This window comes from Atractosteus spatula, chromosome 8, assembly GCF_055471065.1.
Source record: "Atractosteus spatula isolate fAtrSpa1 chromosome 8, fAtrSpa1.hap1, whole genome shotgun sequence".
NCBI lineage: Eukaryota > Metazoa > Chordata > Actinopteri > Semionotiformes > Lepisosteidae > Atractosteus > Atractosteus spatula.
In genome coordinates, this window is record NC_142713.1 from 35,609,805 (window position 1) to 35,636,258 (window position 26,454).

A 26,454-nucleotide genomic window follows, 5' to 3' on the forward strand; every position below is an offset into this window, starting at 1 on the left:
CTCTCATCCTACAGTTCAGTCCCACATGGTGGAAACATGCCAATAAATACTGTCAGAAGTCACAGTCCTCTATTTTCTGTTTATGAGAGCACTGTAAACTTAGAATGGTGATTTTACAGAATATAAATCTGTCCCATTTATTTTCATCAGTCTATTATCAGTCACTTCTGTACTCTATTGGCCTATTTGCAACTTATTTATTTTTGCAAACTCATCACTCATTTATCAGTGTGATATTGTTTCTGCCTGTGAATGCACACAATCTAGTCCAAATAGGATTTTTAAAAAACCTAAACCTCGTGCTTTCTTGAACGCCATGACAGGAAAGTGTTGAGACAGAATGTTTCTAATTGGGATATTATGATATGAAAATGACGTGCTCAAAAACCTGACAAGAAAAATAAAAAATGGCACACCATTTTGTGAAATGTATTTACAAAGTGCTAGCTTCTAAAAGAAGACCTAGTTCAGGCTGCTATTAGCCCTTTCCAGCTCTGAGCATTAGTGTAGCCTAGTGGTAAAAGCACAGAACTACCTTGAAGAGTCAAGTGTCACTGTGAACAGAAGATTATGAATCTCAGTTTGTCAAGTCATTGACTATAATTCAGTGAACTTTGTTGGATCACTCCAGCACCTGCACTCTCAGTCAAGAATATAATACATTAAAGATTGCTTTCGGGAAGCAAGAATAGTTATACTCCAGACATTAGTTCAATATAAGTGATATGCTCTATAGAATTGATACTGAATTGATTTAAGGTATTTTCAGGAATCATAAATACAGTATAAGCTATCTCAGTGCTGAATAAGCTCATTACTGAAGAATATGACTCAAATCATCAAAGCCCTTTTGAATCTGAAACTGTCTACATTCCCTTCCACATAGGAAATATAAATACCTTTAATTTACGTGAATCATTTATTCAGCTTTTAGATTTTTCTCTATCAAAGTATGAAATGTTAATTGTTGTTTGAAACAATACTTAGTAGAACCTTCACAATTCTTAATGTTCTTACATCAAGTAAGAACTTACATCAGCAAAGACCCACTTTTGCATTACCCATTAATGGGAAGGTAAAGAGATAACCTGTGTGTCCTCCTGCATAGTTCTTGCTCTCTAGAACAAAAACTCTGCATAAAGGCTTGAAAGTGTAGAAATCTGGCTCTGGGCTGGGACCATTCCTCTGACCTGAATTGAGTGTATTGTTAATATATAGTACCTGTATGTGCCTTCTTTGGGATTTTCTGGGCACGGCCCATTTGCCACAAACTAACACTCATCTCAAACCTTCACTGAACTGTACTGTCTCTACAAATGGTTCTATGAATTACATTTGTTACAGAATCTGCAATGAGCTGTTTCTTAGACACTGTTATGTGTTATATTGTTTGCTTGTCCAAATGACCGTTTTTTATGTTTTATCTCAGTTCCTGGATAGGAACATAATAATAGTCTCTACAGTTGACTACCTTAAAATATTTAGACTAATGAACAAGAAACATTAAGAAAAACAATGAAAAAAAGTCATGCAGCTTCTATATACCTCTGTAATGTCTACAATTTCCTAAATTGTCCCAAAAAACATTAATATGCTTAAAGGGTCAATAATGTTACTCAAGGGCCTTAAAAACATTTCCTTACTTCCTTTTGAAAAAGACAAATGAGACAAATGATTGAGAAGTTAAATAATTGTGATATGCAGTTGAAATGAAAGCACAATGAAAGTGTGAGATTTGTTAAATGCAAAATCACTGCACTTCTTCCTTGGGAAATAGACAACAAAATAGAAGTTTCAAACTTTTGGAATGAGTTTCTTCAAAGTCAACCAAAGGAGAGCATACATGTTAAACAAGTCATATTACTGGAGAAAACAATATCACTAAAGTCGTAAATCTTCTCAGGGTAAGGGGTCAGGCAGTCAGGAACTGTGTCCAAATTGTTCCTGGGTGTGAAAAGCAAGGTAGTGTGTGGATAACCATCCTCCATGACCATGTCTTGTTCCTCGATCCTATTGCAATGCTGACTGTCATGCTGCGAGACTTGAAGTGGTCTTTTCAATTTACATGAAACAAAAGACATGTATTTGGAACAGAACACCAATCTAGGAATTACAAGACCATAAAATAAAAAAAATGAGTTTGGTAAACCAAGTGCTAATGTTTGAGCTTGCTCTCTCTTTTTCATTATATCAGATCCATCCACTCATGCTTAGGATCACAACTTAGAAATGTAAACAGCACTTCCTGCCCTGACGGCAGCTGTTGTTTGCTGCATGGTCTGACATTATGGTGTTGTACCTGATCAGACATTCGCACTGACACTTTGAGGTAATTCTGGCACAGACCTGCCTGCTCCCTGGATTACTCTTACGTTAGAAGTCGCAATGCTGTTTTCTCTTGATATCTTATCTCTGACTTCACCCAGGCAGTAATAGGATACAGAACTGGGTGCTGATGTTATATTACTTTAGTGCAAAATTTGAGAGATTCTGTCAGGGATTAAGGGGGACATTATCTGACATATTTCAGGGCAGACACTGAAAGCACCAGCTACTTCACAAGCATCTTTTACCTTCAGGAAAGTCATACACTACAGACATACCTCCTAATCTCTAGCAGTACGTTACCTTTTGCCAACAAGAGAAACAAAAATAAGGATGTGCTCCTTTGTTGTGGAAAACCAGAGAATCCATTCTATCAGCATATAGAACATGGAGGAGTTCTATGTTACTGCAACAACTGCTGGATTGATTCTTTGTGATTTAACACCACACAAAAGATGCAGTTTTACGTGTCCTATAATTTAATGCAGTAAGATAGTTCATTAAGTAAATTAGTTTACTGTTAGTAATTTGACAGTCAGGCAAAGAATTTATGCTATCAAAATGAGATATTTAGATGATAGTTTGTAGGTAAGTGCCTCACCAATATAATTTTTGGTATTATACAGGTATCTATTAATTTCATATTATGGGATCATAACCACCGTTTTGAGTTCTCAGTCAATAAAAATTGCTCAAAAAAGCATCGCCCCTGGCAGTAATTAACAGTGTTAATCTTCTTTTTCCTCTCTGTGACAATAAAAGAGACATTTTACATTTAATTAATGCACAGAATCATTTTATAAAATAGCTAATGAGGCTGTGATCACATTACCATGAAAATGTTCATTAACACTGCTTTGGAAGAGGCTGTTTCATGTGTAGCGAATCTGCTCTATAATTAGCCCACTGTGAAATGAATCACGTAAGAGAAACTCTAAAAGAGAGAGTAAGCTGTGGGCACTTAGCTACTGCTGAGCCTGCAGACCACCAGCAATGTTAGGAACATTCTGTTCACAAAATCAGTTATTAGGTGCAGTGGCAGAGTATGCATTCATACTGTATATAAGTTTATTGCTACTGTAACACACACTTCTTAATTTGAAAATCAAAAGAGCAGGGAAAGCTGTGCTCCATTATCTCAGTAAACACACAGTATCTCAACAACAAATCATGAAACCATCCTGAGTGTTTTAATGAAATGACAGAGCAATACAGTTTATGTGTACATGATCAAAGTGTCAATTCAGTGTTACCAAACTGAGAAAAAAAATCCACTTAAGCTATTCTGATTCAGAACACTTACAGTATAATGAGTTTTAATGTGTATGATCAAAACAGAACAAATAAGTGTAAACACTAAAATGTAAAAGAAACATTAATATTTTATAGAAAATATAAAATAGTATAAACTTTAGTGCTGGAACAGCTTACACAGCCAGTGTAAAGCAAAATATATTTATCATTACAACTGTAAGATATACTTCTGCTCAACAATTCTTGTGACAATCTCTTATATGTCCAATTCTTGATGTTAAAGATGCCACAAGTCCTCAGACAAGTGCTGAAGTGAGAACAGTATAATCTGAAGTCGGTTAAAACTGCATTGACATTCACTGCCCTAAGAGAGGGTACTCTCTTTCTGATAAGCAACTTAGATATAATAGTAATATTAAAAACTATGTAACAGAAACAACAGACTGGGAACACAAGCAATTTCACTTACCTGCGCAATTTCATAGAGCAGCTTGTAGTGATCCTCTCTTTTCTGTAAAGTGCACAGATTGCAGCCCATTATAGTCAGCACAAAATAGCAAGGCTTCTAATTTCCCCACGACTGATAGGCAATTGAACTGACAGGGAATCACCCTCCAGACTTGTCTACAGTTTCTCATCAGTCACTCTGGCACAGGACATACACAGTCACACCAGTGTTCACTCGAAACAGAAGCTGTCCCAGTGTGCAGCGGCACGCTCTTTTCTTCCCCTCTCAGTATCACACACACTGGAGTTTTGACTCAGTTCATGGCAACACTCCCCCTCCTCTCAGCTTGAATGCACATGACTACACAGATTCCAGCTCATGAATAATAATGGGGTGTCATTGATTATTCATGACATGAGACGTTAGCAGGGAGGGGTATCAGAGCACCCTCTGATAACTGCCTGGCAATCACTCATTAAGGATCTTTCCAGCATTGTACAATACACTTTTCTTTGTGTTAGCACTACCTTGACTTTAAGGCAGATTGCTGTGCTGCATGAGAGAGATTTTGTGTGGATTTTCCTCAGACAGGGCAATTCTCAATGGTGACTGAATCTAAGATATACAGTATGGCAAAAAAATGCTGTAAAGGTAAAACAAGAAGAAAAAAAACATGCAAATGTTAACACCTGTTAATGTATACTGTTTAACTCCTTTAAATGTGATATTGTACATGTGAATTAATAATACATTATTGGTAAATTAGATTAATAAAAATCATACAGTTGGATAAAATTATTTCATAATTCATTTTTTCCTCCTCAGAATACAACCATTGAAAGACATAAAAACCTGAAAACAAGAAAACTTCTTTATAATGCAGGAAGTGGTGTAACGAGCACTTCATGTTAACAAATTGGGGTTTTGACTAACAACACCCACATGGTACAGAGACAGAGTTAAGAGTACATGAACAATCATCAGCTGGCTATCGGTCCTCCCTCCTGGGACACAATAATCCGATTTGCTGGGCCTTAATTTTACTTAACAGTCTGGAGGGAAGCCAAACCACTACCTTCATAAACGGCATCATTACATTAATACTCAGTGATATTAAAGATCCCTAATACTGTCTTTTAAGTTGCCTGGCAATACCAACTACTGTACATTTAATGAAGTATCACTTTTAAGTCAAAGAAAGGCAATATTTGATAAAAGCTCTGCAATGAATTTTATAAAATGTAAAATTTAACATGTACCATTTTAAAATGTAACATTTATAAGATAATGTAACATTTTAAAGCTTGATTGTACTGTTCATTTTCATCTTTAGTACACGTAAAATAAAATCTGAAAAAAAGACATTAACATTGCAATATCACTCCATTAACTTTATGAAAATATTTGGATTGAGATAGAAAGCAACTCTGCTGCAACCTTGTTCAGGCAAGGTGTAATGTCTGTCATTAGATATTTTAAAGCAGGTTTTATTACAGACTTGCTTCACATTCAGATATAATTTTTGGGAAGTACCCATTGCTATCGATTGGTCATGCTTTCATCTGGACTGTGTATTTGGCTCAGATGTTGCAAATATATCACTGTTTATAGTAAGATTTCTTTAGAAAACAAGTGTTTCTTCTTTGGCATCAACTGGTAAATTGACATTAAAGTGGATTGTAAATATGTGTGGAACACTCACAGAGCCAATGATGTATTTACACAACTCCTCCTGCACATTCACCTCAGATCTGAAACTGCAGCTACCCAGCTGAGTGAGTGCTCAGGTTTTTCTAAAACTGGAACAAGTCCAGAAGACAGACCGATCAAATAAACATTTGTAGGTGAATGAGTGAATTAAACAATCAAGAGTATCAATAATTAGAAAATAATGTTATTATTTCTAAGGTACTAATCCTAGGCTTTCTACATTGTACAATGTTATTTACCTTCAAATGGGGTTTAAATATTATATGCATCACCTCATAAAGTAATAAAGAAATGTAATTCATATTTTTTTCTCAGATTTGGTACACTTAATCAGCTGCGGGGAAAATCTCAAATAGATAAGTATGACATGTTCAGCCAAAGATGAAAAAGGGAGCAGGATATTTGCTATGAGATTCTTCAAGGTGGATTTCTTGAGATGACAGAAATCACTAGATAAATTTAAGCTACAGTTGTAAGTATAAAAATGTAAAACCAACACCTTGTGCTTCTATGTCCCACAAAATACAATGTACATAATCTGGGTCAAAGTTCAAAATCACAAATAATTATATCTCAGTATAATGAAATAGGCACAACACTTTTTTAGGAAGGAAAAATTAAATTAAAGACTACACATAGTTTTTCATTATGACAATATTCCTCTATATCATCATCTATATATATCATCTAATGATATCCTTCAAGACCTTACATGAACATTGTTTTTCAAATTAGGAATTTGGAAATTGTTTTTCCAATGCTTCAAGTTTAATAAAAAAATCATATTATGTAGGGCATAAGCTAACAAAATGCTTTTTAAACAATTGTATTATTCATTTAGCTAGCATTTCCCATAAAAATAAAAGCCATGTCTTTCAAGTGACCACATGTCACATTGTTCTATGCAATAAATAAAAAAGTAACTGGGATAATAAAAAAAATAATCTTAATGATTATTAGAGACCTTTCTCTCCTGTGAGCAACCTCATCTGTGACATTTCGAGTGAAAGTGTGCATTTCTGGCTTAACACAGATAATGTGATATCCTAGTTTTGAAAGAAAGATTTTCCATCTTGTTGAATGAGGAAATGCATTTTGGAAAAAAATGTAAGAAATGACACTCATAACACTTGGGAACAGCAGACTTTGTGACCCTGCAATTTCTCCAACAATATCAACATCTATCAAGGCCAGAAGCTACAACTAAAGTAATAGGGTAAAGCTACCAGGATAGAATTTTAATCTATACATGAACATAGTCTTCAGAAACTACAGTAGTTGTGAAGGAAATACTAAATGAGGGTTAAGGGGTTTCTAAATTGTTTCTTAGTTGATTTTCTTGGTTACAAGCTACACCTTGTGTCATATCTTCACTTAAACTCATTTTGCTATAGCATGATTGTAAATTAAGTCATGCACTGTATGCTACCTATTTGAATTCATAGCCATATACTTTATCCCTGCTGTCCCACCTTGCCCTTTTTGTTTCTCTCATGAATGAGAACAAGTATCCCAAAGTCATTTATCATCAGAATGCCCTTTGCCATGTTGAAAATGAAAAGGTCTTACCTTGTGCTTCTGCATTCACCTAATAGGCCGAGTGAAAGGGACCATGGGAAAGTGATTAATTTTAAAATGAAAGTACCATTTCAGGATTTCTGAATTCAATTTCTGCCAAAATGATAACTGAATGCACCTACACCTGTAATGCTAGCCTTGGTTCGCTGGGGTGTGAAATTTAAAAACACAACTAAGCTGTAAATGATGATGCCTTCAAAGCACAGCAAACACTGCTCTGTGTGGATTGAAGGGCAAATGTAAAGTATAAGACACAAAAAAAGTTTGTATAAACTCTTTTAAAAGCAATCAGAGTGTGTTGTCACCTACCACCAGATTTACTTTCATGCATATCATCTATAATTAACCAGAGAGCTGAAACTCAGTTATGAAACCAAAATAACAAAAGTTAAACATTTTTACAGCAGTTGGAATTTTTCTTTTCAACTACTTGAACAGTGGCAATACAAATCTGAAATACTTTCACTGTTTTCCAAAGAAGGTCTGGAGGCAGTCTTTTAATGTCTGCTTATTGTTCTTTTTACCACTTATCGCTAATTGCTTAGGTATCTCTGAATAGAAGACTGATTTAATACCGTTTAACAAGTATAATGGTCCCCAAAATACTGCCTATAATTTTATGAATGCATAATGACTGCACAAAAGGACATAGTTCCTGATTTTAAAGCTCAGGACACTTATAATTAAATATATTGGTATTTTTGAACATGTACTGCCTAGTGGTTTATTAGAATCTGTATTTAATTTCTGTTTGGACCACCAATGGCACTGGTGAAGGGTGCAATTGTTCGCTGCCTCAAACTGAATGCTTCATGCATTAAATATGCATTCAGATATTAGAATTCTTTTTCTTTTTTATCGCTAATTATTTACAGCCACTCTATATTTCAGTTTATAAAGACATTATGTGCCATATTTATTAGTTTTCTCTGAAGGGAATTAAAACCTATTGTTTGTTCCATAATGCAATATAAACAATCTGAAATAACAACTGATGGTTCTCTGCATGCGAATAAGACCAAGCATTGAAATATTAGCAATTAAGTAGGCTTAATTTCCCTTGGGAAAAAGGAATACATTTTGCTACAGATCTAAAGTTGAAGAAATATGTTCCTTTTTTGATAATTATAGCAGTGAAGTTGTCTTTATTTTTACGTAATTGTATTAGAATCTGCCGTGACACTCACCAGCAAAAGCAGACTGAAAACAGTTGCTTGGCTATAATTCTTGTTTTTTGTATCAGACAAAAGGTATACTGTAGGCCTGTATAGCTGCAATAAACTAATTTAGGCTGACTACAGGAAAAGTGACTTCTAAAACTTCTGTGTTAATGAAAGATACATTAGAAATATTGCTTTAAAATTAAAGAATAACTATTACACCAATGCACATGGAGAAAAATAGTATGTACCAATACAGTATGTGTGCAGCCCTTGTTTATGTTCTATGCCACGCTCTCTTTCTGTTACATGTTTTAGTATTTTTCTGTATTTTGCAAACGGTACCTGGTATCTTTTGGGAGGCTTTTTTCCCCCAATTTTCCCCAATTCATTGACGCACAGAGTGTTAAGCTTTGTAGTCAGCTAAAGAGTATTCTCTGCAACAGCCTTCAGCCCATCCACAACACCATGATGAGTTTCAAGTTATTTGTAGAAATTTCTTTGTAAAGTTTGCAGAATGCTTAGGGTCTATATCCTGCTGGAATATAAACATTTGTCCAATAAGCCTTCTACAACTGGGTAACATGAGAGTGCAAAGTCTTCATATTTTTCAGCATGCAACGATCCTACTACAATACAAAGGTCACCAATGCCTGAGGAATAAAACGAAAAAGCCCATACCACCACACGTCTTCCACGGTGTTTATTAGCAGAAAGAACATATTTATTCCCATCTCTTCCTCTGAATAAATGATGATTTTCTTGAAAGAACTTATATACTGAATTAATTTGAGCATAAAACGTGGCTGAAGTAATCATCAGGTCTCTCCAAGTATTCAGCGGTAATCTCCAATCATTTTTTGTGAATTGTTTCTAACCACTGTTTGCATCTGGCCCAGAGGCATCTGTTCTAGCAGGTTTTGCTCATGGTCACTTGTGAATTTCTTACTCTCCTATCAACTCTTGTCAAATCTTTAGAAATAATTTGAGGACTTCTACCATGTGGCTCAAATCTTGCACATTTTTCAGAAAACATGCTCAGTCTTTCAAAACCTAAAGCTAGTTACAGCAGCTCCAGGTCTGTTGTGGTTGACATTAATAACACAAAGAGTGCTTTTCAGTAATCTAAACTTTCACTATTCTATGTTTGTGGTTATGATTCTAACCACTGCCATTTTTAAATAATTTCTTCATGCTTTAGTTTTAACAATTTTTATTTTTTGAATAACAAAATCTATTTTTTAGAACTTGAGGATTTGTCAATAATAACCACATTGTTTTCAGAGTAATTGTCAATAATTAAGCAACTAATTTATATCATACCATATTTTTGATTGCCCAGGTACTTTTTAACATTTTTGTCAAAATATTTTAAATTAATATATGCACATTATGTAATATCTTGTAAAATATTATTATTCAATATTACAACTGTACATTACAGAAAATCTATTTTTTCTGTTTCTAACTGCCTACTTATGTCTGCAAGTGTATAACAGATTTACAGTATTTTAAATATAACTGTTTATATCTGATACTATCATTTTCAGACATTTAACAAAACCTTCAAATAAACTACCTAGATATTTCAGAAATTATCTGCTTTTCCTTCAGTCTATTCACGGTTTTGAAATGACAGTATGAAACTGTAAAAAAAAAATTGACATTTGATACAAAGCCACGTTCAGTGTTGAGCGAGCTGCAATTCATGTTCATTCTTTTAGCATTTATCGACAGCTGCCATCATTCTTGTCAGAAATGAAGATGGATGTTTTGAAGATCAATTGGCAAACCAGAATTTTCATTGTCATTTGTCATTTTTGAGAAAATATTGCTAAGGTTATTTACTACAAATGGCAGAAAAAGTGTATCTGAAAACTTTAGATAACAGATAACAAGAACAACAGAACAGTCATGCAAAAGAGTGGCGTGACGAGAACAGAAGATTAAAGTGAGCAATTGAATAAGGTGATGAAAGACAGTGGACCTTGTCCATCAAAGCTATTTACTCAAACTTTATTCTATATATTAAAAAACATGTTAAAATGTCTCTTTTCTACGGTGAAACGATAAAGTATGTGCTAGGATTTGGATATGTTATGATTCAATTGTCTAATTTACATAGCTAAAAGAATATGGGCCAGCTTTAAAGCAAAATAAAACAAATACATTTAAATAAACTGTAACAACCATTAATATATACTGTACATCAAAATTTTTCATTAAATGTACGTATGCCCTATAGCCTTCAAGTGTTGCAGTGGCCCAGAGCTTAAATAGGTCCACACCCTGGACCTAATGCCAATCCACCAAAGAGCACAAACCCACTTGAATTCACTTGCACACACATACGGGGGGCAATTTTATAGACACCACTTAACCTAGACAACAAGTATTTGGACTGTGGAAGTGGAACCATAGCGCCATGTGACAACCCATATGGAGCAAACAAACTACTGAGAGAAGACACCCTAGTCAGAAATGGAACCATAGAACTATTAGGAAGAACCACTAACTATTACACCCCCGTACCATTCTGTACAGACTTACACTCCACACTCCAGGTGATTATGAAGTCATGGTGAGACATACTTTATTCTTTTAACCCAACCAATCCCATAGATTCCCCTAAGAGCATGTTGCCAGTATTGCAATGTACAGTGACTGTTGTTTGAGCTTACTAACATGCTCTTCCTTTAACATTAGCACATTCAGCACGGTTTTCAACACTTACTATTTCCACAATTTTAAAACATGCCACTATCAACTTACTGAACCATAAATAAATTAAAGATAGTCAGTTATGTAAATCAGGCTTTAAAAATCATTTTGCAATTTAGGTATTTTTTTATCCCTTATGAAAATCTTGCTGATTGTGTCAGGAAAACATAAATAAGGGGAAAAAACATGTTCAATAAATAGTCCTACAATTTTACTAAGGACGCTCAAAAATCGATGAATCAAATTTCCTTTTTTAGTCTGTGATTACAATAAATACAATGTTCTATAGCATTTTGCCATGAGGAACACTTGCCTGAAAAATGCAGATTGCTTGTCATGGTAATTGTCTAACTCTGTGATGACCACCAGTGTTTTATAGCTTAGGGCAATAGCACCTCCATGCCTCACTGCATCAACCTCCACCTGTGTAACAGACTGACCCCAACACAACCCTGAGCAGCAGAAAATCATATTGGCCAGCTGAAGGGTTCATAAAACTGGGTTTAGATAGTTTGTGCTGTGTGCAAAGATCTCTTATATTAAGTTCATTTCCACAGCATTAAATGTACAGTAACTGTGCAGTGAAATTTTTAAACATAAAATAAGACATTTAACTTAAGCATCAACAATCTGATGAACAATTGTGCGCTATATTTCATTTATACAACAAATACATGATTCCTAATGTCTGCCAGCCATTGCCTTAGGGTACTTACAATGCAGCTGCATTGACCAACCCATTAAAATGTTCCAGAAATTGCCCAATAAAACACATAAAAAGGGAATATTTTTTATTGTACTAATTTTTCCTGTTCTAAAATTGAAAACAATTTCCAATACAACAATTATTTTGAATCCCCCTCATATACAGTACTTCTCTCAATTTAGCATATCCTTATTAAATTAGTAATAAGATATTCTAACTCTTTACAGAACCTTATAAAGGTCATATACATATAAGGTTAATGCTAAGACCCAGGGGGGTCTAATGCTTGTTAAATGCCCTTGCCCTTAAATGAAAAAAACTTGGCAATGTATGCAACACTCTTTTGGCCATTATCAAAAGCTTATTAAGAGTATTTACTCATAATACGATCATCCTAATGTGATCTTCATCATGTTAATCACTGAAATAATGTGAATGTATGTAAAATGAAGCAATTCTTCCAACTATTTTCTTGTAACTTGTAAAACATTTATTAGTTTTGCACTGATTACTGTACAGTTGCCTGGAGATTTCCACAAATTACTATATTTTTTATACTACTGAATGAATATGTAGGATTAACAGTGACATTAAAATAAAAAAAAAAGTTTAATGTGACTTTGAGACTTGTAAATAAAAAAATGTCCCTACTATAAATAATTTTATGATAACAATAATGACTGGCAATTAAATCCAATATGGTTTACTGTTTTATGCCATGTTTATAATTGAAAATAACTACAAAGCCAATCAACTCAGCTGGGACAAGGTGATACTTATCAGGGTTCAAGCCACAGGTTTAGCAAAATAGGTGTATTTTAAAAATGTTATTTACCAAAACAATGCAGATAATTTAAAAATAATAATAATTTGGTTCTATTTCATTTACTTTTCTGAACTTCAAATGATAGCCATACAGTACTGATGATAATAATGAAAAGGAAACTTCAGACAAACAAAAGTGGAATTTACAGATTAATCAGTGTAAAAAAGTGAGTAGTACAGACTAACACCACCGAATAATTACTTTGAAAAAGTGAATAAGCAGTGCCAATGAACCTTAAGGTTAATTTAAACAATTCTGAAAAAAGAAAAAATTCTGAGCTACAGTACATGGGGTTAATATGTTAATAAATTAAGATGCAACAAATTAGTATATAATATGTCTTTTGACCACAGAAATTCACACTGTTTTCTACAATATTCGTAAGAGTAGTGTCAAAGGCTGCAGAGCACTTCCAGTCTTCTTTCAAAGTGCTGTTCAATCCTCAGGAATACTCACCCTTTGCACACAGATTCAGATCAGGTGACTCATGTGGTTGCTGTATGTATTGTTAAGTTTTGTGCAGAATGTCAATGCTTTATGTACTAAAATGCTTTACATACTTTAAACCTTGTAATATTTGTGCATATTTGCCACACCACTAATATTGTTTTGTAAAGATTATGTTTTTATTTACAGTTTATGAGACAATTTTATTTTAAAACTTGAGCTTTTGGCTCTGAGATAGCAAAATTTGAAGATATTTTTTTTGCCTTCATGAAATGTAATTTGTGCTCTTAATGTCAAAATAATATTTATGTTAATTAGGTAATGTTTTGGATACTTATAATGAGCAGTTGAATAAAAATAATCCAGTACTCTAATATCTGAATTAAACATTTTCAGCATTTTTAAATGAAAGTGCAGTTTATAGCAAGATTTTGATTAATCCTGTTATCTCATACAATGGTTTAAAAAGACATTAGAAATAAAGTGGTTACAAAAGTATTAGAGCAGTTGTCAAGTCAAATTTATTCATTTTACGGAAAAAAAAATCAGTGGATTCAGACCTACACACCAGAATTAGTAAACTAGTATAAAACAAAATTAAACACATAAAAATTAGGCTTCTGTGTTTCTCTCAACTACAGATCAATATAACCTAAGTTCAACAAACAGAAGTATGAAGCACAATATAAATAACAGTCAACTAATCTGCTTAATTAAATATTATTATACTAATACAGACATTCAAAATGCTACATAATGGATATCCTCTGGATAATGCAAAAATTCAATTTCCATTTTCCTTGGTCAATTTCAAGGACACATTTCTTATGTTGAGCAGGATATCATTGAAGAAGGGGAAAATACACTTTATCCAATGAAGATAGAGTAAGAAAGGTTACAAAAGAGAGGCCATTCAGCCCTTCCAGCCCATTTGGGTACCCACGTCTTTGGATAAAAAATGTCCTCCTGTACTTGGTTTTAAACGCACTTCCTTGCATTTTCATCTTGTGTCCTGTGGTTTATATTTCACTTTTCGTTTTGAAGAAGTCCACTGGGTTGACTTTGTCAATACCTTTGAGGATTTGTATCAGATCACCTCATAATCTTCTCTGAAAAGAAGTTCCTTCAGCTTGTCAGTCTAGGATATTCCCTTAAGCCCCAGAATGTATTTGCTTGCTCTTCTATGGACTGATTCCAGAGCAGCAATATCTGTTCTATTATATGTTGGCCAAAATACTACAAAATATTCTAAATGAGGCCTTGCTAATGCATTGTACAGTTTTAATATAAAATTCCTTGACTGAAATTCTATGCTTTTAAAGATTTATTCTAACAATTTGTTTGCTTTTTTATAGATCCCCTGTATTGTTTAGAAGATATAAACGATGTGTTTAGATTCACACTATTTTCAAAAATAGCCTTTTCTACATCAACATTTCCCATTTTGTATTTATAGTTTATGTTTTCATTACTTGCATGCAATATCCTGCAGTTGTCTACACTGAAGATCATGTGCCAGGTGTTTGCCCAGTCTTGAATTTGATCTATTTTTTCATTACATTTGCTGCTTCAGCATTTGCTAATCCTCCTAAATCAAGTTCTGCTGTAAACATGACAAATTTACTAACTATACAAGAATGTAGATCATTGCTCATTAAACTAAGTATAGCAGTTGTCTTGTTACAGATCCTTTCTACAATTTTAGTTTCAGAGCAAAAGTTCATCTAAAGAAATCTTTCTTCTGATTTTAGGAGTATTCTTTCGCTTTTGTTAAGCATTTATTGATTAATCTTGTCATTACATCAATATCTTCTTACTGTGCAAATAAACTGACTGCATACTGTATTTGTACCCAATCTAGGTACAAATGTGATAAGTTCCAAAACCTTTTCCTCTTCCTAATTTTCTAACTGATAATATAAAAAAACAAACAAAAACAAAAACATGAATATAGTTTTTCTCTTACGGTATACTTTTATCAGGTTTTATAGAGTTTTTTTTAGAGTTTATAGATAGAGTGCTTTCCTCCATTTGTCAGTCGTTACATGCAATAATTAAATAACAACTGAAAAGCTGTGGGTAGGGAACAGCAAATAAAGTTATATTCTTTTAGAAGATCTGTCTGTAGTTTCTTTACATATCATGGCAGAACTAAATTAATGTCATTAGATAGGTCACCCTTGAAAGACCTGCTGGTTTCAGGTTGCCATGCCAGCTGTCTATAAAATGATCTGCACTCATTTTCTGCTGACCCTAAACATTGTTTATAATGAAGTGCCTACCCCACTGTACTACATGATCCTAGCGGCCAGAGCCTACACCAGCTGTTCTTCCATTGTACAGGTGCTTAAAAGGATTAGAGCATGCTGAACCATACGTTTGGCACAGAAAAAAGACCACCTAACCTGAGACTATGGTTCTGCATTCACAACAAGCAACTGAAGTTACAAACCACAATCTGACAAAGCATGACAAACCAAGCAGTGTTGCAACTAAAACTCTTATTTTTTGGTTCCCTGCTTTTGTTTTAATTTCCTTTGAGACATTTGAATAGCAAATCCTAGCTTTATCTTTCAGATAGTTGAATGGATTCTTGGTAAGTAATAAAGATCCTTAATCTGAGATTTAATCTGAGACCATCTCTCAGAAAAAAAAATCAACTAAAAGAAGAATGCGTCAAATTGTAAGGGGAGATTTGTCACACACCAGAGAGCATAGGGATTTTCTCTTTTTTAAGATATTTGCCATCTTAGTTCTTGATTGCAGTTGGAATAACTTCCTTTTCAGCTGTTGGACAGCAATTTCTCATCTTTTAGATAACACCACCTTCATTGTTTATTCTAATGCCTGTGTAGTTTCACTTGGCTTGTTACAGTCTGTATGTTAAGTCTAAGTAATATGCTGGATGAAAATTCTGAATCAAGGCTGATGACCAAAAGTCTTTTCAATTTAGAAAACAAATACACATAGCACAAATCCTTGAGCAAAAAAGCTACACAATTTCTGTTTGTCAGCATCTGAATGAAGTTAAGGAATTATAAATAACATACTGTACTTCTCTTTCACCATAATTTTCAATCATCCTTTACGGGTGTAATTTAAAGTTATTTGCTAAAACACTGTTATATCTCCATAACTCCACCAACCAAATAAAAATAAAGATGCAAAAAATCTCAACTGCCCTGTTATTAACATTAATGTTTCTGTCATGTAATCCAGATTTACTGTACTTTAACCTATAATTAAGCCCTTATGCCATCCTGTAGATAACCTTTAATTTTGTTAGCCATGCAGACATGAAAGCTAGATATATACAACTTTTGTACTCAATATCCCCATCTTCCATCAGTCAGGTCTCTGGAATTGGTTTCATGTTCTTTTCTCTTTTAATGCAGGACCCCAGGTCTTCTGATACCAAAGCATCACAGCGATAAGGAAATCCTTACAAAATAATCCGATCATGAGGGACGAGATCTGTCAGTATTCTGATTATCAAAACAAATGAAAGCCAGGGCGAACCTGACATATGCAGCATACACTTTACATGACAAATTAGCCCACCCTCCCCTCTGCTTCTCATCCACCACAGCCTATCTGCAGACTGTAATTCAGTGTTAAGGTTGCTATGGAGAAGCATACTGATGCACTGAAATGGCAGCTTGTCCAGAAAGCTACTTCTGCATTAGAGTCACTTTCTGATACTGACAGTGCCTCTGGCACAAAGCATGTTCATTTGGCATAAAGAAAATTACACTGATTGCACTGCTGACAAGTTCTATTAGCTAATTACATACACATGAAACTGTGATATAGGCGGGATGATTCTGTCACATCCATATGAAGGCATGTTCTACACAGAAACTAACATAAGAAAAAAGCCACCTTTACCATCCAAAAATAAGTAAACTAATAAATCGTTTTTATTACTATTCCAGCTGAGAACACAAATTGGTCGGATAAGAAGCTCAAGCTGCACGAATAAAAAACAAGATAAATGTGCAGCTGTTATACAGGATTGTACTGAATGGTTAATGATTTCTGTGAATAAGCCAAGCCAATATATTCAGAAATTAAATGGAAATGTCCTAACTCTTTGGGCAGGTGCTATGTGGTACAGTTGTGAAACTCCTGCAATCACAAGATGGGTGATTGGGAGATCTGAGAGGGCACAATGTATGTTCTGTTGACAGCTAGGATCAGATAAAGACAGTGCACCACACACATCTAATTGATTTTGCTGCTGGCAGAATGACTGTCAATACAGTCAATACACTCCAGATTGTAAAACACAGTTTTGATCCTTCTTACCACTGAAAACAGATCTATAGGACAGTCTGCATAGAGGGCAAAACACAACGCAATGTGTCCTCATAGAATGTCAGAGATATACTGTGACAGTTGTACTTGTACTCATTTTATGCTGATGTCTGCATTTAAAAGATACATGCAGTTATAATACCTAGGAAAAACTGCAATGTGATTTAACCTCAAGGGACACCATTAATTAATAAAAACAATGGAGGTAACAGTTTATCTACATCTGTGACTGTTGTGTACCCTACTATTAAATAACATAGATCACTAAACATAAGAGAACTAGAACCTGTTAAGTATGAAGTGCAACTGGCTTTCCACCACTGCTTTGGGACTTAGCTCGATCCTACAGTGTGTGGATACAGTATAATACAGGAAAATCAACCATTCTGTTATTAAACTGGGATATCTGCATGGAACAATGGTTCAGAAAAAATGTTATTACTGTGGGGTCTTATAACACAAATCATAAGAAATACAAAATACTTGTCAGTTTTAAAGCATTTCAAAATGTAAAACAAATACCTAGAATATAGTTAGCAATATTATAAACAAACAATATTATGTATAACTGTATATAATTGAAAACAAAGCACTATAGCAGTATATCAGATATAGTATTTTTTCTGTTAGCAAGCAAAATAACACAATACATTTATCAAATAGTTTAATGTAAAAACAAACATCTGTGCTAGATGACATTTAGGTGTAGTGAACTCATTGAGTTTGATTTTAATCAAAAAAGGACATAATGAGAAACTACAGAAGGTCCGTCTTGTAACACTTTTGTTTTTTGCTTTTTTGACACTGACTTCCTTTCTTTGTATTCAAACATTTATAGGAACAGGTGTTTCTAAATTACTATAAGTAAAAAAATATAAGGTTGTGCAAAAAGACAGTTTGCAACCTACACAAATAATAATAATACAAAGTGTCCCGACTAGAAAATCTGTTCTTATTGGGCACATATTGATGCCTAATAGACATATCAATGTTTCCTATTATTTCTATTGAAGTTTCAGTTGTGTTCTGTTAAAAGGCTTTGCTCAGTCTAAGTACAGAGCAGAAATGACAAGCTTTTCTTAAAAAGGGCTAGAAATCAGTAACAAGTAATAGGTTTATTCCATGCTGAAAAGAGAAGAAAGAAAACACAATGTTTCGGCCGTGGAGCCTTCTTCAGGTCTATTCAAGACAGGGCAGTAAGCAAAGGTTACTTTGCCATACAGCCTACACCTGTATCATATGGATGGGTAGCTGCATCAGCATGTGTAGTCTGCAATGGAACAAGTAATTGGTTTATTCCATGCTGAAAAGAGAAGAAAGACAACGTTTTGGCTGTGAAGCCCTCTTCAGGTGTGTGAAACCTGTATCATATACTAGGTTTCAGATTTCCTCTAACTTTGGTCTATTGTTTAAATGACTTGGTTGAATTGGTTTAATTTACCCAATGGACCAACACAGCACCAAGAATGCTTAATAGCATTGTGGAGTTTCTGATAGAGTGTCATTCCCTCTGATCTGTCTCTTCTGCAGATTGTTGATAAATAATTAGGACTTTAACAGGCCTACAGTTTTATAACTAAGTTACTGTAAGTAGTAGAAATAGTTGTTTTTCTTTAAATGGAGTTTTTCTGAAAGTGTAGAACACTATTTCAACCCATTGATTCAGAAAAGGCTTCAATGTCTTTAATTATCAGAGAGAAGATGTATCAAAGACATGTTTTCCAATAAAAAAACATGATTGGGAACCAACAAACAATTAACAAACTCAAGAATATTGATGTACAACTTCAGTCCCCAAGGGCAAGAATGAAGCTGATTTTCTAGTTCTACTTAACTCATCAACAACAGAAGACCTTTGAAAAGTGTGAAATTGCACCACTTAAGCTAATAATTATCTCAATTATGTAATTAACAGCAAAGGTAGAACAATAATTTGCAGATACTGCAGCCCCCCAGGAGTGAATATGTACTGCTGATCAAGAAGAACTGATATGTTGGAATTTCATACCTATCTAAGTATAACAACAACAATAATAATAATAATAATAATAATAATAATAATAATAATAATACTATATATTCAATAGTAAGATTTGTGAAATCAGATAAAGATGGCAGATAACATTTCATAGTGACCAAGGGCGTCTATTTAGTTTAAAAGAGCAGTGCAGCGTGGTATGTGTACTCTGTAACATAACTCCATGAAAAAACAACAAAATAAAAGATAATCAGTGATTAAAGGAGAAAAATATTATTATTAGAATAATACAATTAAAATCACTTAAGTGAATGAATTGGATCAAAGTGTTAAACAATCAGTGTTGCTTGCTTGAAAATGAATACAAGGTCATGACACTGTATCTAGTTTGACCTGAGGTTAGAGGGCAGGATGAGTCAAATTACCTTCCTGTTTCATATGTTAATGCACAGTGTATTACCTTACAGACCCCAACATACTCCCAACTACTTCTTTTGTTAAGTAGCTTTTTTAACAGAAACACTCAGAAATCAACTGAATTAAATCATGAATTTGGCAAAAGTTAAACTTTTTAAATGTGAATGATATACATTGAGCAGTTTAACTACCCTCTGTGATTTTTAAAGTACTTTCTCACTATCGTTTAATTTGACGATTTAAATAATATTTGCTTTTTATAAAGTTTAAGTATCTTCCACAGAACGTTACACACCCTTACAGAACATAAGCTTTCTTATCAGTGTTGTTTAAAATAGATTTGTAAACTGATTACACATAAACATCCTCGCTTTTAACTAAAGTCTATGATATGTAGAGTCAAGTAAAAAATGTTGTTTCACTTCAAGATGAAATTTTAGGATTTTTCTTAATTGTGTTAATTTTTCTTAACTGAAAAATAAATTTTAGGAACAATACTCAGTTTTATGACTTGAGAATAAAAGAGCTGTAAAAGTGTCCTTCTGTATGTGCTGTTTATTTATGTGTGTCAACAGAAGTCACAATACTGCTTTTGACACAACTGCATGCCAGTTAGCAAGTCATCAACCTCAAAGGAGCCTTCTTTTGATTTCAGTTATTTGGCACAAACAAATATAAGCAAATGTACACTGCCAGTTGCCAACATTATCTGCCTCTCCAACAAACTGTCTCAGAGGACAGCCATTGATTTTCTAGTTATTATGAACACGAAATTATTGAATGTCAGATGATAGAGTGTTAGGTTCTACAAGTATTTTCCCAAATGGGTTTTCTAGCCTATGTTGTCATAGCAACTGTGCTGTTTGACAGAGCTTATGACAAAGAACTCTTTGCAGAGATTCATCTGCAAAATAGCCCTCTGCTTCTTGCAGTGCACCCATGTAAATAGTATAACTCAAGATTCTGCTGCCTAGACAGAAAGGAAAATGTGTTTATTCAATTTGAAGTCAACTTAAACCAGTACTGATGCAAGCATGACAAAGAAAAGGATCTTAATGACAATGTTTCGCAGCCTGTGCCCTATAAATATGTATGAAAAAAGGCTTGAAAAACAGAATGCTATTTTGCAGCCGTTACAATTCAAGGCAGGTACTGTAGACTATTCGAAAAATAAAGTATAAACATAAACAACTGTAACATGTATGCAGTTGAACAGAAAATTCCAAGAAAGAGAAGCATGATATTTAATTGCATTGCATGATTGCACTATATCACATACAGTATTTAAGTATTCACTAGCATATTATCAAATCAACAGATCCTATACATGTTAACTCATTCCAATCAGAAAAGTGTTAAAGTTATAAATATGAAAAATACAATTGATTATTAAGATTGTTAAATTTTTCATTTTAACCTTAATATTTTTGTCGACATACATTTAAAAATACCTGACAAAGAACAAATGATGTTAGATTTTCATGTGACTGTGTTGATTGTGAAGGCCCTGAATTTAATGTGTTATTCCCCATGTTGAAAATGCCTTCTTGAAGATGGCATGGAATATATAAAAGGTCTCTCACCATTCACGTGGAATGTAATTTGTTGTGACCCTGAACTAAGTCGACAAAGGTCTATGTGTTTACTACTATATGTCTTTTGTCAGTCAAATAAACTGCCAGATCAACCAATACATTGTTAATCAAATGTTCCAATAAGACGTCTACAGAAGTTGCCCTCAGAAAAAACGTTCATAACATACCAGACAACTAAAGGTCACTCAGTGTTCCAATAGATGTCCTTTGGTCAGGGATAAACAATAAAAATCAAATATCCTAAATGAGAAATGCACTCAGACCAGCTTTAATGCAGTTCCATTCGAAGGTATTAGGTTACAGCAGGTCAGTATATTTTCCAATAAGCCTTTCCCTGTCATGGAAGGCCACACTGTACCTTTAGCCAAGATAAAGTTAATCCATGGAAGATAAATTAATAGTCCTTAGTATAGTCTATAGGGAATACAGTTTCTGCATCACAGCACACACCAGATTAAGCCAAAGGGGAACAATATTCACAAACCAGCCAGTGATTACAAGCACGTACAGTAGGCAACTATCCATGTGCCATACATTCACACATTCATTTTTGGCCTCCACCAACCAATTCATGAGCTAATTTTAGGTTATACCAAATGTCTGTCTCTTGTGAAGTTTGCATTTAATTTGTTTAAATTGTAATGAGAACAAAACTCAAAGGACTGCCTTGAGGCAAGAAAAATAAAGTCTGAGTCTGTTGAGTGCCATTTCAGTTACATTAAATTATGTCTCAATAGAAAGCATATCGTGCACCAAGAGAAATTGGTTGGATTATCTCTACCAATCTTCGAGCTATTTATTGGTCAGTCTTATTACATTTTGTCACAGTTTGGTTTGACTTTGATTTTGATGCTCATACTGTATTATGGAACAACAACTAGAAGAAAAAGCACTGAAATTGGTGAAAAAACAAACTGAAACTACAACAAAGCATTATTCACATTTGTTGTTTTTATGTGGAGATCACCTATTTGCATTTATCCAGGACTCTTTGTACTTTTTATGGTATCCAATCATGTTAGAATTTAGTGGGAACATTTTCTTTTTATAATCTATGTTTTCATTCTGCTGTGTGACTTATGAAGTCCCCTAGGGCAAAGAGTTACAATTTCAACCCTTACACACAGTGTTAATCGAAAGGGGCAGAAAAGCAGGACTGGTCTCATTGTACATCTATCTATAAAACAACTGGTGATCAGAGCTTCTGTATCTGGAACCAACATGTCTCTGGTTGGTGAAGACATTTCTTGGGAAACTTTGTGGAATAATCGGTAGCTGTGTTATCTAAAAACTCTAACCATCAGTTGAACCACATTCATTTTGTCTGTGAAGTTATTTAACTAATTTAGAATATTTCTTAATGAGTCTCACTGTTGATGGCAAATTCATCTGTGACAATTTGTCTGTGCAGCCAAGGTGTGCTTACAGAGCTGTAGTATAAGAATTATAACCAGGATTTAGACTAGAAAAAAACACTGTAAATCCATAAAGATACCATGATAACTTGGTGAAATGTATTATGGTGCAGATAACACCCTATTTGATTCTGCATAACATCCAGGTGAAAAACCACAATGATATAGAATATACGGTTTACATAAAGTAGAAACCCTTAATGTTGCTATATCATGAGTGCAGGTCCAGAAAATCTCAATTATTCACGCTGATGATACTCTAATATAAAACACTCTTACTTCACAATACTTCACAATACCCACAATACCCACTGTGAGCAAAGTGTGCTGAGCCAACATGGTTAAGAAGCCATGTAGCATTTATTAATATGTCATTAATATGACATTAATATCTCAATCCAGCCATTTAAACACTAACATTGGTTTTACATAGAAAGAATACTGGTGTGCAAACATCAGTTGAGAATTTTTTACACCAAAAGCATTACATGAACGGTGTATTTTAGGATAGATAAACTTGCTGACACTATTCATGATAATTGAGCATGCAAAGAAAATATTAAAAGATAAAAGGAAAAATGTTTGTTTCAACTTCGTCAATCTCTACATCCTTGCTTCCACCATATTTAAAAACTATAATGTAAAGAACTACAAGAGGGGACACCAAATGTGGTACCGCACACCCACAATGATAAACATTACGGATCTAAGACGTTGTGATCTAAGATGTTCAGAACTGAAGAACAAAGGATGAGGGCAAAGTCAATTTTTATTTAGAAAGCAAGCCAATCAGAACCCCAGAAAGTGCTGTATAAACTTCAGCTATAAGGTTTGTCTTTGGAAATTCTACACACCTTTCCAATAGTAGCTACTGAACATTGTTCTTATTCAAGTAACTTTTGCTGACGAAAAAACAGCAAGCACATTGGATTATTAATTAGGAGTAAATAATAATAAAATATGTTTATTCCATGCTGAAAAAAAGAAGAAAGAAAACACAACGTTTCGGCCATGGAGCCTTCTTCAGGTGCCAGGTGACAGGTGACAGGTGTCAGGTGACACCTGAAGAAGGCTCCACGGCCGAAACGTGTTTTCTTTCTTCTTTTTTTCAGCATGGAATAAACCTATTACTTGTTCCTTTGCAGCCTATGCATGCTGACGCAGCTACCCACCTGAAATAATAAAATATTATGTTTTTTTCAGAAATAAAAGAATACAGAGTACAACTTTAAAAGTTTCTATGTGCCCAGAGTATACGTATTTTAAAAATCACTGAAGATGTAAGTGAACTTTATAACATGATAACTTAGATATTAACAGCAGAAGTGTTTTTTGTTATCACACTGTTCTTGGTTTAATTGTTGAAATAAAAATTACAAGTGACTTGATTTCTCTATACTACAGGCAAAACACAGTATAACTATATTTTCAGTAGTTCAGTTACATCCTTATGAATTTGAAAGAGACAAAATCCCATCCCGTTCCCCTTCACTGTTGTAAGGAGTGAGCTACAAGGATGAAATTTGTTCCAAGGGTGTAGATGGGGAGGCTGTGGAAAAGCGAAGGTGATGCATGAAAGGAAGTCCTGGGTGTGAGACTTATATACATGGACAAGTGAAAGTGTGCAAAAGAAGAATCTAACTCTCCTACCAAACATCTATTATAAATGCTATGAATATCGCTTGACTGTGATGATTGCCCTGAAAAAATGTGAGAAGTTTGAGCTGGGATATCACCTTCTTTCTACTGTAAATACTGCCCCATGTGAATCTCCGGTTTCCCTAGTGAACATTAGTTGTGAGTGGCCCAAACCATTGGCCACATTAAAGAGATTCTGGGTTTCAAAACTCTACAAATACCAAACGCCAGACACAAACTGCACTGAGGACATGTGAGCCATCCTCGACGAGGCTCTGTAAAGCAAAATACACACAGGTTACAGATTGTGTGTCAGCACTGCTTCTTTGCAAAGTGGCACCCACCATGCATAGATAAGTGTAACGTTAAACTTTTTCCATGTATTTGTAGTCTTTGTAAAATAATCTTAAATTATGGATTTAATCTGTTAATGGGCTTTTCAATAAGGAATCATTGCTATTTAGTGGACTATTCCTCAACAGATTCAATGAGATAATCTTAAAGACTCTAGTCTGTCTCATTTAAGAAAAATGTTACACAACCATATGAGAATAATTAATTTTCCTCACAATCTTACTGACTGCTGTCCAAAATACCTTTAATTTTCAAACATCATCACAAGATAAAAACTGTGAAGTCAACCGTTTAATGTGAATTGTGGAATCATGATGAAATGGGCTCTAATACAATTTGACAGCAGTATAATATTATGGTTTTAGTTCTCATACGTACCCTTGCCTTGTGGTCATATCAGCTCTATTCATGCTGGACAATCACTAGTCAGAGCAGAAAACAAGACATATGAAGCATCAGTGTATCAGGGTCAGTGAAAGACAGGACAATGCTGAATAGAGTGTTTTAGCAAATTTATACAGATCACACTTCATACAGTAAGAAGAATATTGTTAATATGCATGTGAAGTAGATCAAGTTGACCCGTATCTGAAGCTGCTCAAAAAACAGTGAATCTATGTTTTATATGAACTTACTAGCTGTGAAAAACACTTAGGTATTCTACTGACATGAGAATTAATGGGTATTAAGTTGTTGATTTACAGTATATTCAATTCTATTTTCTTTTGCTTCCCCTTCCAAAACAAAATATCTTAATTTGCAATCACATTTGTATATACTCTTAAGAATTCTGTTACACAATATAATTAGAATATAGCCACATGGTTCTGCCCATTCACTATTTAGAATCTCCAGCAACATGTTCACTGCATGTTACTTGCAATCTTCTTTTTCAGTTGTCTTGTAAAGATCGTCCTACAACAGAGTGCATTTGACAGGAGTGCCAAAAAGAACTAAAAATCTTATTCCAGAACACTGCCAGATAAATATACCGTGAAGGAATACATGTTGGTAAGGAGACAAAGCACACTGCATTAATAATTGCGATATCTTATCTTTTTGAAGGGACACAAATTGATTTTCATGCCTCTTATTTACCACATTCTGCCATATCAGCATTCACTTTTGACAAATCACCCACCCCCAGCTTTCAGATGAGGGTCAGACTTTTTGCTCATTTCCTCATTCTAATGATATGCATGATATAACAGTTATTTTCCCAGAGGGAAAATACTACAGCTTTGCTTCATTTCTGTCATAGTCCAGACTTACTTAAATTAATTCAATGCATTTATTGTACTGTTAGCACTATATCCAGCTACACTCATGCCTAGAAAAGCGAAATAACATTCATGGACTGTAGCTGGGCTCACAAAACCCGCTCATTAGAGTTTTCACAACAGCACAACCCACAACCTAAGAATTACAGGTAAGTTTTTAGATTGTGGTCTGGAAAGAAGATTATTTACCTCTTGTAATGTCCATTTTAATAATGTGTACAAGGTGAAACTAGTCCGAAATGCATGAGGCAATGTATTTGCTGTTAAGTGTATATTTTCAATTGA

At 34.2% G+C, this 26,454-nt stretch overlaps 1 protein-coding gene across 2 annotated transcripts in view; it reads right to left on the minus strand.

The window, feature by feature from the left end:
- Positions 1-26,454, minus strand: part of LOC148829510 (PDZ domain-containing RING finger protein 4-like) — a 198,873-nt gene that overhangs the window by 63,651 nt on the left and 108,768 nt on the right. Inside the window, exon 1 of one of the 2 annotated variants that reach the window (XM_088923197.1) lies at positions 4,049-4,254. The exons of the other annotated variant lie outside the window; for it this stretch is intronic. Coding sequence (XP_088779323.1) covers positions 4,049-4,117 — 69 coding nt within the window. The 5' untranslated portion in view covers positions 4,118-4,254. Of the gene's footprint in view, positions 1-4,048; positions 4,255-26,454 lie in introns of those variants that run through there. 2 annotated transcript variants of the gene reach the window in all.